The following is a 14,456-nucleotide window of genomic DNA, read 5'->3' as shown; positions in this document are numbered from 1 at the left end:
GCTTCTAGCTTCCCCAACCCCTCATACAGCACACCTGCCCTGGAGCCCACAGTCCCACACACAGTCCTCTGTTGCCTGTCGCTAACCCGAGTTTTCACTGTTTGTTCCTGTGCCTACATCTCGCAACTAGACGGAGAGCTCACTGAGGGCTGATTCTGGATCCATCCACCCATGATCTGGGTACCGGGGCCAAAGAGCCGCAGGAGCACCAAAGAAGTAGAAATATGCTTCTTGCTTTCCAAAGACTGTCTTAACCCACAGCCAGAATTACTCACGTCAGGCTGGGGTGTCAGGTGCCCTCACTGCTGAGCCTCAGTGTCCTCATCTGTACGATGGCAGCAATGATGCTGGCATCTGGTGGGCAAATGACAAATAGTCATTCATTTCCCCTTTGAAGCCAGGTCCCAAAGTTACTCCATCAGCTGTGGGAACCCTCGGCCTTAGCTTAGGCTCTGACTCCTTTGGAGCTTTCTTGGGTGGTCTAGACCCTGGGTGCCAACCTCGCACCTCTTTGGCCCCAGCAGGGCACATGCAACGAGCCCCCAACAGAGCCTTTTCAGATGTTCTGGGGCCCTGGCTCTAGTTCCTCACTCCTCTGCTGCATGCTCAGGGAGCCCCCTTCCCTGTGCCAGCTTCCTGGACCCCACGTCCATCTCACCCAGGAGGGTGTACATCCTTTAACTCCACAAACAGCTGTTGAGTATAGAGCACTGTGTGCTCGGCATCCCCCCCGCCCCGCATTTCTGAATATTCAACCCAGATCGATTATTTTCTCAGCTGCCCCCACCTGAGTGTTCCCCGGTGAGCCCTCTTTGGGGCAGCACAGGGCCCAAGACCTTTCAGGGCAGAGGGGTCCCCCACCTACCACCATATCTTTGTGAAGACTGCTTTGGTTGTGAACGACCGAAGCCCAACTCAAAATGCCTTGAGCAAAAAAGGAATTTTTTGGCTCACATAATTACAAATGTCCAGGGGGTAGTTCTAGTTTCAACTAAGACGGGATCTAGGGGCCAAATGATGTCATCAGGATTCAGTCTTCAGATCAAATAGAAGGAATAGGACTCCAGTTTGGAAAGGAGGAGGTTGGAGGTTGGAGGTGGTGGAGGTGGGGGGAGATGCTCAAATTCTACTTAATCACCAAAGTTCTGTGATAGGATATTCACTCACTCAGTAAATACTGATGGTCTGCCTTGCCCGAACCTATTGTGTCAGCATTTTGGGGGGTGAGGTTCAAGCACAGGTGATTTTTTTAAATCTTTGCAGGCAATAAGCAGGGTCAGAGAGGTAGTCAGGAGTAGAGGTGAGGGCCAAGCCCAGGTGGGGCCTGCCATTAGCTTTGGATCTGCTGAGTCTGAGCTCCCAGGGGTGAGTGGGGTGTGGGGGGTGGTGGGGGGAGTGGGGACTTGTGACCATCATGGGTCCCGTGGCTCCTCCCAAGGGGCTCCCGAGCTCTCCGAGGTGCTCAGAGTTTCAGCTCTCATAAGTACACCTGGATACATACAAACAAAGTGCCAGGCACTGTGCCCGTACCTTGCATGTCCAGGACCTTGCTTCATGCTGATGGCGGCCCTGGGGGCCTGCGGTGGGGAGGTGTTTTTGACAGGCAGTGCTCTGCCCTCTCTTCCACACTCTTTCTTCTCCTGGACCTCTCTGAAACTGGACAGAGGAGAAATGAGCTACAGTGGCTCTGCCTCTTAGAAGCCCCATGACCTTGGGCAAGACATTTTGCCCTCTTTGAACTCCGTTATCTTCTAGCAGAGAGAGTTTATCTGAGCAAGTTCAGAGGATTAAATGAAGTAATGCACACAGAGATGTCTGGCCTATAATTAACAAGCAGTAAATGCTGAATGAGTGAGTGAATGAAGGGGTAGACCAAGTGGGCCAGGCCGGGCGCTCTGGTCCTCTGCCTGCTCTGTCCCTTTCTCAGCACACCTTCAGGAGGGCCTCCCCTAGCTCATGACAGTCTCTGGGACATCAGTGAGGGATCCAGGAGGCAGCATCTCCTTTCTTTTAGAAGAAAGCCTTTTGAGGGGTCCCTACCACCTATCTCTCCTTTATTCAACCACAAATGCTCTGGGTGCCTGAGACCTATGCTGAGCCACGAGGGCAACTGACAGGTGGTCCTGACCTCCTGAAGCTGTTGGGCTAATGAGGAGGCAGGCAGATATGGGATTTCTCTGTTGGGGCGTGGGAGGAGGAATGGGTGCCAAGGGGAGAAGCTGGAATATGTGAGTCTAATAAAACCTGATGCTTGAATGGAGTCTTAAATGAAGAAGAGGACATGCCCAGGGAGATAGATGGTAGCCAAGGAAAGCCTCCTGGAGGAGGTGGTTATTGAACTCGACATTGAAGGATGAAAGCAGTTTTCCAGGTAGTGGCAGGTATTCTGTGGCAGGGAACAGCATGGTGTAGGCTTTGTTCAGTTTGCTGTGACTGTTCCATTGAGAGTGACCGAGGGACCTGGACTCAGGTTGGATAGGCAGCTTCCAGAATTATCCATGGTGGGGGAGGGGGCTGGCCAGAGACCTCTCCCTTCTACCTGCCTTGTACAAATGCCCCACTTCCCTCACCAGAGTCCCTCACTCTTCACCCCCTGACAGATACTGTCCTCTGGGTCCCACATGTCTCCCAGTCCCACCCCCTGCCTGCTCTGTAGCCTCCTCGAAAGATCTCAGCCTCCAGAGAATGTTTTCTTACCCTGCCTGTCCCTTTCTGCAAAGTTCAGCACTTTGTCTGCAGGGCCCAAGCTTGCCCTCCACTCAAAGGTGAACGTTCCTGGAAGCTCCAGCCTGTTTTCCACTTCAAACAAAAGGTTGGAACTCGCACCTCAGTCACCACTCACAGCCAGACCGCTGGGCTTCCAACTTGGCTGGGCATCCGTCCGGAACGAGGAGTGGGCCCGGCCTAAATTTGGAGATGTTAGTTGGAAACTCGAGTGCTGCTAATTCAGGCCTTCCAGCTTTGTGTGCTTCCCACTCTGCTACATGGAGCAATTCAACTGTCTCAGGAAGGAGGGTCAGAGCCCTGCCTCCTACCGTCCTTTGTCCAGATCTGATCCAGGGAGGGAGGCCAGAACCCATCTGAACCACCTGCAATTCTGAAATAATTCAGCAAGTTCCTACCGTGAATGAGGCTCAAGTGTAAGTGTCATTCCTCACATTTATGTGACGCGGGATCACTGTCCTGGTTTGGTAAGACAAGGAACGCGATGTCTAGTGAGTGGAATTAACTAGCCTGAGGTCACATAAGGAAGTGTTAGAGTTGATTCAGCTCCCGACTCCAAATCTAGTATTCCTTGCCCGGCATCCTTTGTCTCCTAGGGAGTTCGCACATCTGCTGGGGAGCCTGAAATCTCAGAACCAAAGGCATAGGCTCTGGAGTCTGGCCATGCAAAAACTCTTATTCTTGGAGTTCCCCTCTTCACACCAAACATTTAAAATGCACCGTGTCCCACATTAAATGTTATTTGAATTTAACTATATTGCAGTGGAGTGGAGTGGCCATGGTGTAGCTGACTCCGTATCAGGTTTTGTGCACTAATCTCTACTACTTTAAAGGAAATGAGATATTATTGGCCCACATCACAGTGAGGTAACGAACTTAGATACTGCTTGGTCCAGAGCCCAAAGGATGTGACGAGAACTTGGTTTTTTTCATTCCCTTCTTCTTGGCATGACTTCCTCTCTGTTGGCCTTGTTGTCAGACAGCGTTTTTCCTCATAGTGGTAAAATGGCTGCTTTTGCTTCAGCCTTAGGTGTTCCTCTAGTTTAAATCAGCCTGTGTTTGGGGGGATTAAACAAGGGTCTTGAGGAGCACTCTGATTGGATGACTCAGGCCACATGTCCAGCTCTGCACCAGTCATGGGAAATAATGTTTTATTGGCCAGGTCTGGGTCTCTATTCTCTATTGGGAATCTATTACCTAATTGGCCGGTAAGGAAGGAGGCAGGGGCCGATATGACAAGTCCACCCCGCAGATCTAGGAAGTGAAATTACTGCGGACAAAACTTGCGTCAGGCCCTCTCGACTTTACTGCCCCAAGCCTCTGCCATCTACCCACACCCTGTCCATATAGCTCTGCCCCTCGTACCCACCCTTCCCCGCTCACCTCCTTTTCTTACCTCCTACAGCCCGATGGCACCAGCAAGGAGTGTGTATTCATTGAGAAGGTCCTGGAGAACAACTACACAGCCCTGATGTCTGCCAAGTACTCTGGCTGGTACGTGGGCTTCACCAAGAAGGGGCGGCCACGGAAAGGTCCCAAGACTCGGGAGAACCAGCAGGACGTGCACTTCATGAAACGCTACCCCAAGGGGCAGGCAGAGCTGCAGAAGCCCTTCAAGTACACCACGGTGACCAAGAGGTCCCGGCGGATCCGCCCCACGCACCCTGGCTAGGCTGGCTCCACCGCAGTCCCCCGGGCTGCCCCCCGGCCCACACTCACACTCACAGAGAACTGCATCAGAGGAATATTTTTACATGAAAAATTAGGAAGAAGCTCTATTTTTGTACATTGTGTTTAAAAGAAGACAAAAACTGAACCAAAACTCTTGGGGAGGGGGGAGCGATAAGGATTTTATTGTTGACTTGAAACCCCCTGTCTATGACAAAAGACTCACGAAAAGGGACTGCTGTCAATGGACAGGTGCTTGTCTCTCTCTAGGAACAGACAACTCTAATCTCGTCCCCAGAGGAGGATTTGAATGAGGAAAACGACACTCTGAGAAACCAAAGTCCTTTTTCCCAAAGGTTCTGAAAGCAAAAAAAAAAAAAAAAAAGAAAGAAAGAAAAAAAAGCAAAAAAAAAAAAAAAAAGGCAAAGCAAAAGAAAAAAAAAAAAGAAAAAAGAAAAGAAAAGAAAAAAAAAGAAAAGAAAAACAAAGAGAAAGTAGTACCTATCCCCAGACTCCCCCTCTTTCCCAACCCCCTATCCCTGCCCCAGACTCCAACAAAAATCGCTCTCTGGTTTGCAGTCATTTATTTATTGTCCGCTGCAAGCTGTCCCGAGACACCGCGCAGGGAAGGCGTGCCCCTCGGAATTCTCGGCGCCTCGACTTCCGACGACAGACGGCCTCGTCCAATCAAGTGACCCTGCCTTGCTCGCAGTTCTGGAGGATGCTGCTATCGACCTTCCGTGACTCACGTGACCTAGTACACCAATGATAAGGGAATATTTTAAAACCAGCTATATTATATATATATTATATATATAAGCTATTTATTTCACCTCTCTGTATATTGCAGTTTCATGAACCAAGTATTACTGCCTCAACAATTAAAAACAATCGACAAATTATTTAAAAAAACCCCGAGGTGAGTGGTGGTGGGGGGGTGGGGCTCAGGCAGGGCGGGGCCCCTCTGTGTTTCCTTCCTCTGGGTCTGCAACCTGGGCTCTGAGAGAAGGGGTGGGGAGCTCGTGCACCTGCTCCTCGCACTGCTCCAGGCTGTGAGAACGCAGCCTTAGACCAAGGGATCTTTGCTTCTGGACATCCTTGCCCTTGGAGAGATTACATTCCAATGAGTCATTGATTGGATAGCTGATTCAGGCGTAATTGTTCACAAACATTTGCTTGCCGACTCCGGGCACTGGGTATTTACTGAAAAACGTCCCCAAACATGCCAGCCTCCCAGGGAACTTCACTTAGTCACTGATTAATTGCTTCATTCACTCATTTCTTGATGGACCTGTTCACTCAACATATGTTTACTAGGCACTTAATTAAATGCCAGGCACTGTTTTAGGTAATGGGAATTCATCAAAGAACAAAACAGACCCCAAATCATACTGCATGAAACTTATAGTCTAGGGATTATTGCTCGAGTCACTGGTGCAGCCTCATCTGGATTTTGCCAGACACAGGCTGAGCAAGGCAGCAGTGGGCCCCCTTCTGTGTCTGGTGGAGTCAGAGGGCCCAGGTCAAGAGGAGACTGTGTTTCTCCCCTTAAACTCTCACGGGTGGGAGTGCAAGAAGTCTGTCTGTCTGCCTCTTGAACTTCTAGGGGCCCTTTCTTCTAGGTCTTCCCTAGGACCTGGCCAGGATGGAGGGGAGAGGCCAGCTTTGCCTCGGGAGGGGAAGCAGATTGGGCAGAAGGTTGACTGAAGAGGAGGTTCCTCCCGTGGGGTCCTGCTGCTGTTCCCTGCCTCCCTTGAAACCACCTCCCGCCAAGACTGGCCAGAAGTCCCCAGTGAGGCCCTACAGAGAGGAAGGAAAGAGGAGGGCAGGAGAACCTTCTTTGCAGAGGGCTCCTGGCTGGGCCGGGGCTTGGCTTCTGACATGTGTGCTCCCTCTGCAACCCACCTCCGAGCTCTGGCCAAGCACAACTCCTGGTTCTGTCCTTCCTCCCTGCATTATGAGGGTCTCTCTCCACCCCTGGGCCCCATCCCTTGTGTCACAGCACATTGGCTTGGGGCTTTGTGAAGCCCTTTCAGGTGCATAATCTCGTTGTCACCTCAGGGTATCCTGCGGGGAAGATACTATCATTGTTCCCATTTCATAGATGGAGGAGACTGAGGCTCAGAAATATTTAGCAGCTTCCCCAAGATCACAGAATAAGAAAGCTGGGGCTGGTGTCCACATCCTACACTCCCCAGGGTGGAGGTAGCTGCCACTTGGTGAGTGCCTCCTGTGTTTCAGACGGCCTGCTGCGGACTTACCACAGCCTGCCTGGCCTCACTGCACGCCCCAGCGGGGGAGACATGGGCACACTTGATGGAGGCTCAGAGAGGCCATCAATGTGTCCAAGGCCTCAGTGAGTGGGTGACTGAGCCTCAGACCCCTGGGGATAGTAATTATGATGGTGGTTGTCATTTACTGAGCACCTACTGGGTGTCAACTCCTTTTACACTCTGTCATTTAATTTAAACACTGACCCTATGAGATGGGTGTGTATTACCTTTTGCACTGAACGTTTCAGAGACATGAAATGACCTGCTCAAAGCAATTCAAGCTTTGAAAATCGTGGAGTCAGAATTTAATCAATCATTTATTTATTCATCCAATCCATATGTGTTTAGTTTACTCTGTGCCACATGCTGTTCCGGGGGCTAGAGACAGAGCAGTGAACTGAGCAGAGCCCCTGCCCTCATGGAGCTTACATCCCATTGGGGAAAATCAACAATAAACCCAATAGACAGAAGACATGTCAGACAGTGATAAATCATGAAATAGGGGGAAATAACATAGGGTGAGGGGATAGAGAGGGATGGGCTGCTATTTTAGAGTGCTCAGCGAAGGCCTCTGGAGCAGGGTGGGCACAGGCAGACACTGAGGGGAAGAGCATTCTGGACAGGGGGAACAGAGAGTGCTAAGGCCCAGAGGCCTGCCACAGAATAAAGAAGGGCTTGCAGGGTGGAGCATAGTGCGTGGAGAACTTTGGAGGGGGCAGAGTTTTGGATGGGGCCAGACCACCACTTGGGCTTTTATTCAGAGTGAGCTGGGGAGACATGTGTGATATATCTTACACTGTAAAGGGAATGCTCTGGTTCCTGAGTGGAAAAGGATGGCAGTTTCCAGCCCGGGACTGCCCAGTACCATAAGCTGGGCTCTCATCCCCACGGCCCTGGGCTGCCTCCTGCTGCTGGCTCTGCCCACCCTTCACAGGCTGCGGGCGCCTCCCACACCCGCACCTAGCCTTTACTCCATCTCGTGGAGCAGTGAGGCCGGCATCCATTCTCTTTTCCTGCCCCTTTAGAGACTCCCTGTCTTTGGAAGATGCGGCCCCAGCTTCTGTTTACTCTAGACAGGCTTCCTGGACAGTTCCTGGACAATGAGAACTATGTTAATGATAGGCACAGTGGACTGGTGGGAAGAGTTCCCAGCCACGGATGATGTCTTAGGATGCTTGCTTGATGGAGGAGCCAAGTGAGTGTTTCCACAGTCCAGCTGAGTAGGGAAACCTCTCAGAGCACCTATTATGTACCAAGTACAGTCTTATTGTGTCTTCCCAACAGTCTTTGGGGTGCAGATTTTTAGCCTGACTTTATAGAGCAGGCTCTGAGAAGTGGAGTCATTTGCCTGAGGTCACCCAGATAGTCAATAAAAGCACTGGGATTTGAGCCCAGGTCTTCTGATCCCTAGAGCTTGGGGCTTTTGGCACCTGTCCAGGGTTTCAGTCTTTCCCACCCCTGGCCCTCCCTATCCTGTCTTGGTGTCCATCATCTCCCAACCCACCAGAGAGAGGAGGCAGACCAAGACCACATTCCCACATCTCTGATAACAGCTCTTCTCCTACCCCCTGGACCCTTCCCAGGATGTCAGTGTCACAGACGGTACAGGGATCTGGGACCTACGGCCCCTGAGTTTATTTTCAGCTTGGCCACTTTGCCAGCTATGTGACCTTGAGCAGTCTCCCTCATCAGCCCAATAGTTTTCACCTTGCAGGGCTGCCCATGTCATGTCCAAAAGAGATAGCGGAGCACAGTGGGAGTAAATCCTGCCCAGTAAGAGCTGGAGGGCCCAGGCAGGTGTTTTACCCTCAGTCTTCTCTCCATTTCCCTTCAATCTTATCACTTTAGAGAGGAAGCAATCACAACCCAGACGGGTAGAGCGACCTGCTCCAGGGCACCCAGCGAGTTAACGGCAGAACCCACTCGATGACGAATAGCGATGATAGTGATTCATAAACATGCTGGAGTATGGCAAAGGGAGATGAGTCAGGGCTCTTCTTGGGAGTTCAAGGGGCAGTTCGGTGGCCCAGCAGGTTCCTCTTAGCATCTTTCCCAAGTTTGCTTCTTGACCCAAGGAAATGGAGGACAGGGAGGAGAGGACTGAGGTTTCTTGGTCCCAGACCGTACCCCTCTGCTCTTCATCCCCACAGTGGCACCATGTGACCAAGTGCCAGAAGTGAGTAAAGATGGAGGCTTACCTAGCATTTGAAGGGGTCGGCATGCAAGAATGATGGGACTGGGGGCACCTGGGTGGCTCAGTGGGTTAAAGCCTCTGCCTTCAGCTCAGGTCATGATCCCAGGGTCCTGGGATCGAGCCCCGCATCGGGCTCTTTGCTCAGCAGGGAGCCTGCTTCCCTTCCTCTCTCTCTGCCTGCCTCTCTGCCTGCTTGTGATCACTGTCTGTCAAATAAATAAATAAAATCTTAAAAAAAAAAAAAAAAGAATGGTGGGACTGGCCCCCAAAAGGGAGAGAGATGAGTTTGATGATGAGGGTGCTCTCTTTACCTACCTGCCCCACATTTGGGCATTGTTTGGATTCAGTCTCCTCCCTCCATGGCCATCCATTCCCTGACCACTGGCACAGGAGAGGGAAGGGATGTTTATCGGGCACCTACTCTAGAGAGACTCTTATGATCATAGCTGCACACACACACCCTGTTCAGGATAGATCCTGGTGCGGAGTGAGCTCTTGGTACCCTAGCTATTACTGTGATCTCATTTGACTGGTACAACAACTTGGCAAGGTAAGTGTTAAGAGACCTATTTTGTAGATGGGAAAACTGAGTCCCATAGAAGAATGCGATTGGCTCCAGGTCGCAAGGTAGAAAGTGTCAGAGATGAGGTTCGAACCCAGGTTTCCCTGGTCCTACTTTCCGCTTCCCTACTGTTCATCTTCATCTCTTTGTTGGGGATGGAGAGGGCAATAAAGCCCCAAAACTTGGGGCAAGAGAAATAAAGTGCCGCTCCTGGTGGGTGGGGATGACGTGAGGGCCAGGAGAGGCTGTGTCTGGGGGTGTTTCTGCCAAACCAGGTGATCCTGGGCAGTGGGAGGCGGTAAAGCCCCAGGCTGAGTGCAGGAAGTTGGGGGGAGGGTGGAGATGGCCTCCCGGATGCCTACACAGCTGGAGCCTAACAAGAGGGGGCTGGGATGCCCGGGGCTTGAAAATCCCATAAACAGGCAGAGCCCTCCCTCCCCAGACGCAAGACTGGGGCTTCCAAAGAAACAATAGTGAATTAGGTGCTAAAGATGTGAAGGCTACTCCCCAACCACGCAATTAGGTAGTGGGTCTGTTACAAACATTAGTGGGGGGAGCTGGGACCAGATGTTGGTGAGCCTTACCCTCGGCTGCCCTGTCCCAGAACCGCCTGGCCTCCTGGCTGAGGTTGCCAGCTCTGAGAAGGAGGGAGGGTGGCAGGGAGCCCTGGTGTGTGGCCCCCTGCAGAGCAGGTCAGTGATTAATCAGACATCCCCCCCCCCCCAAACACCACCCCGTAGCTTCACGGATCTAATTAGCACTTGCTAGAATTTCTGCCTACCTCCTCTGCTTGCAGACAGAGCTATATGCTTTCAAGGTTCCAGGCTCCCAGGCTGACCACTCTGAGGCTGTTGGGCACTGGGTTGCTCCCTGGGGTGGGTCAGAGGCACTGGCTGATTCTAAAAGACTGTTGCAGACTGAAGGCCCCCTTGCCTGCCCCACGTGGGGCTCACTGTCATCTCTTCAGCATCAGCTTTCTGTGGGCATTTTACCCACTTCTCTTCTCTAATTCCCACCACAACTGCCCCAGAGAGCTATTTTTATGTGCTTCCTACCAACGGCTTTCCCTGTATTTCCAGGCTTACATCCTACTGCCTTCATAACTTCAGAAGGAAGAGAACACATCTTTCCTAGAGGCTCCAGTAAAAGTCTCAGGGCTGACTCTCATTGGATCAATTCTCTCTCTTGTAAATCCTTGAACCAATTACTGTGGTTGGAATAGGACCCCTCCTCCTCCCCCCCACCCCTACCCCCCTTCATTCCATGATCTGGAATTTCACTTGAGCTTCACTAGGGGGACAGAACAGTTTAAGTGGCCAGGTGTAGGTCATGAGCCAGACCCTGGAACTGGTGTTGGGGAGACCTGGGCCAGTCCACCCAACCATAAGTTCTGCAAGTCAAAGAAGGGGTGATTTCCCAAAGGAATATGGGACTGTTCTTACCAGAAGAAAAGGGGCAAAAGCAAGAAATGTCTGTTCCAGTGCTTGTCCACTTAGGTGTGCAACACAGTCCCCAGGCAAGGGGGGTTCGCATACAGATAGTTGAGCCTCAGCCCTGTAGGTTCCACTTCAATAGGTTTGGGGTAGGCCAAAGAATTTTCAAATTACAAAGGAATGCTGATGCTGCTGGACTGGGATTCTTTAAGAACCACTGGTCTGCCCCTTTCCCTTACCCTCATTCTCCCCATCATCATTGTAAGCTCCATGCTCTCATCCAGGACTTCAGAGTGGGGACACATACACCTCAAGCTATGCAAGGGGTTTCCAAGACATGCATGGGTACAGTCATCTCAAGGTAATCAATTTACAGCTTCCTGACTCTCCTGAGTACTTTCCCCTAAATTGATCTGCTGAAGAATGCTCCTATGGCTGGCAGGCTCCCTTTCTCCCCACTCTTCCTACAAAGCCTCTCTTCCACTTCCCAGTAGAAGATGCACCCCTCACCCCACCTGCATCTCACTGCAGGCATTGCCTGGAGTGTAGGAAACTCCAGATCATGGAATGAATGGAAGATAGGATTGGGACGGGGCCATGAATCTGTGGAAAGTCCTCATGCTTTTCCCTGTCTGAATACTGGTCTATGCTATCACAGGGCGAATGGTGTATTTTGTTTTGGCCCATGTTGGGTTATTCTGAACGCAGGTATATTGCACAGTGGGATGTACTGGCAACTTTTCTTTAATTACTTTGCCTCATTTATACCCCAAATGTTCTGGAACTCATTCACTACGAAGGGGTGTCTTGTGAAAGGAAAAGAAATAAGGGTAATAGAGGTAACTTATTCAGGGGACACAACTCCTGGTGAGTTCCATTCCGTACGTGCTCCCTTATCTGCCATCTGCCTGTCTATCTATCCAGCCACCTATCTGCCTATTTACCTATCTATCTACCAAGCCATCTTAGAATGACAGTATTCATGATTTGGAAAAAGCATCCTGGCATGTACGAGTCTGGGCCAAATGCATCTTGCTGTGTTGCCGCTACTCTCAGTGAAGAGAAAGAACCTGTTGTGTTTCTCATCCATCCTCTCCTTGGTGCGTGGAAAGCATTTTGCCCAGTCAAAGTAGGAGGAGGTGAAATGTTCCACACTTACTTCCTCCAGGCCGTCTTTGAGTGAAATATCTTGTATCAGACACAAGTTATTGTTTTATATTTTCTTGAGCACTTGTTCAGACTTGTAGGGGAAATATTTTCATTTAACTTTTGCAGAAAGATTTCTGGCTACTGTAAAGCCACATTTGTTTTTTACGTGAGTGGAAACCCCTTATTTGCTGTCGCCTGTTCACTTATTTGTGCTTGGTGTGCGTTTATTAGATTTAGATGAATTTAATCGTGCATGACATGGATTTTACTGAAAAGATATAATTATCAAAATTACTTAGGGATTTCTGAATTAAAAAAATATGAAGATGTACCCTCTTCTAGTCCAACGCAGACACCTGTATGCACTACACCCACACAGACACTGTCGATCCTCGATCTGGAAACGCTGGCTCGCTTGTCTATCTTCTGCAGCTGGGAGCACAGAGGTGCCACGACACAGTCCCCTGGGGGTACCCCAAGAGTCAGCCCTTAGGGAGCTCACAGGTGAAGGCTGCAAACAGGTGGACTATAATGCAGCCAGAGGAACACGTATAGATGGAGGCCCAGAAGTTCCAGATGCCCAGAGAATGTGGGCACGGACTGGGTAAGGGGCGAGGGGTCAGGAGACTCTGGAAATCTGAATGTGGGTTTAACTGCAGAACAGGGGAGGGCAGTCCAGGCAGAAGGAAGAGCACGTGCAAAGGCAGAAAGGTGTAGCCGGAGCTGGCGAGCGGGAGGTGGGGTGTTGGGAGGTGCAGCTGGGCGGGGAGAGGGGCAAGGGAGTCAAGGCAGGGTTTTTCTTCCTTCCTTCCTTCTTTCCTTTCTTTCTTTTCTTTTTTTTTTTTTTTTAATTAATTTATTTATTTGAGAGAGAGAGAGGTGGGGTGTGGATAAAAGGAGGGAGAGAGGGTCTAAAGCAGACTCTGTGCTGAGGGTGGAGTCCCATGTGGGGCTCCATCCCATGACCCCGAGATCAAGACTTGACCCAAAACCAAGAGTTGTTTAAGCGACTGAGCCACTCAGGTGCCCCAAGGCTGTCGCTTTTGTAGGCTTCCATTTCTGCATGGCCCTTCTACACTGCGCATGTACATCTGTGTTCACACTCACCCCAATGTGCACATGTGTAAACAGTCAGTCACACTCTGAGGCTCAGCCAAGCGCATACACCAGCCCTAACAGAGTGCCAGGCCGTGCCTCTCTTCCTCCCTCCTTCCTCCTCGCAACGTTTTCTGAGTGCCTGCTCTCTACTGGGTTCCTTGGAGATAAAACAATGACTCTGGCATGGTCTCTGCCCCTGCAAGCGTTACTGAGGAGACAGACCATTAACAGTGACCACACACTGTGACGAGTGACACAAGGGGCAAGCATAGCACAAAGTGGGAGTCAGAGAAGGCTTCCCGGAGGAAGAGTCATGGAAACCTGGGATCTGAAGAATAAGAAAGCGTTGGCAGGAATAGCAGGCGGGAGGAGGAGTAAGCATTTTAGAAGAGGCAGCATGTACAAAAACCGGGCTGGAGAGAGGATTGCCTCCAGAGGAACCCAGAGAGGGACCAGGAGAGGATTTATGATTTCAGTGGAGGAACGGCAGCTTGGTTGGCAAAAATTGGGGGTTGTTACTGGAAGATTCACCTTGGGTTTCTGTTTTGTTGGGGGGACACTGGGGCCCAAGCTAACGGACACCGGTGGTCGTGGTGGGTCCCACAGCTTCCTCAAGTACTTCCAGGGGCTCTGACGGGTCAGGCGTGGTTCTGTTCCTTCCAGATAGAACCTCGTGGTTTGAGTAGCCATTGAATGCCGTGACCTGCATCTGCGGTTCCCAATGAGGATGACTTTGTCTTGCAGGACACTGGGTAGTGTGTGGGAATGCTCTGGTTGTCACGGCCAGGTGGCTGCTACTGCCATCTGGTGGGTCAGGCCCGGGGGGGGGGGGGGTGGGGTGGGGGTGGGGTTGCTGAATAAACATTTCGGGACGTGGAGGCCAGGTCCCACAGCAAAGAATTATCTGGCTCCAGACGTCAGTTGTGCTGAGGTTGAGAAAACTTGGCCTAGATCCGTTCTTTCTGGAAGGTGGCAAAATGATGGTTTTCTAATTTTCTCATTTCTGCTGCGTTTATTAACTGGGATTCTCCTATGAACTGAGAACTTTCCCCCATCAACTGTTCAGTTACCCCGAGGGGTAGTTCCTTGAGGAAAGGCAGGTAGGTCCTTGATTCTTTCTCTTTATTTACCACTTTTCAGAATAATTTGTTAACTGGTATTCTCCAAAGATGACCAATGCATTTTTCAGTGTCACCCTGGGAATTATTAAAAACCCAATTAATGTCTTTCAATCCATAGCAGTCATTATTCTTTTTGAAGGTCAAGTTCTTCCACCTTTGGCCAGTGAGTGCTCCTTGGAGGGGGAGGGGGGGTTGCATTCTGCCGGCTTCCTCGCTTCCTGGTGTGACACGATG

At 50.8% G+C, this 14,456-nt stretch overlaps 1 protein-coding gene across 1 annotated transcript in view; it reads left to right on the top strand.

Annotated features, from left to right (window-relative positions):
• The window catches only part of FGF18 (fibroblast growth factor 18), a 32,972-nt gene extending 28,213 nt beyond the window's left edge, over positions 1-4,759 (top strand). The window contains exon 5 of the mRNA XM_080804634.1: positions 4,130-4,759. Within this exon, the coding sequence (XP_080660760.1) occupies positions 4,130-4,396 (267 nt within the window). The 3' untranslated portion in view covers positions 4,397-4,759. The remainder of the gene's footprint in view (positions 1-4,129) is intronic.
• Positions 4,760-14,456: the final 9,697 nt, after the last annotated feature.

This window comes from Martes martes (genome assembly GCF_963455335.1).
Source record: "Martes martes genome assembly, chromosome: 5".
Taxonomy (NCBI): Eukaryota; Metazoa; Chordata; class Mammalia; order Carnivora; family Mustelidae; genus Martes; species Martes martes.
Note: the sequence above shows the minus strand (reverse complement) of the source record. Positions and strands in the feature narration are given on the sequence as shown.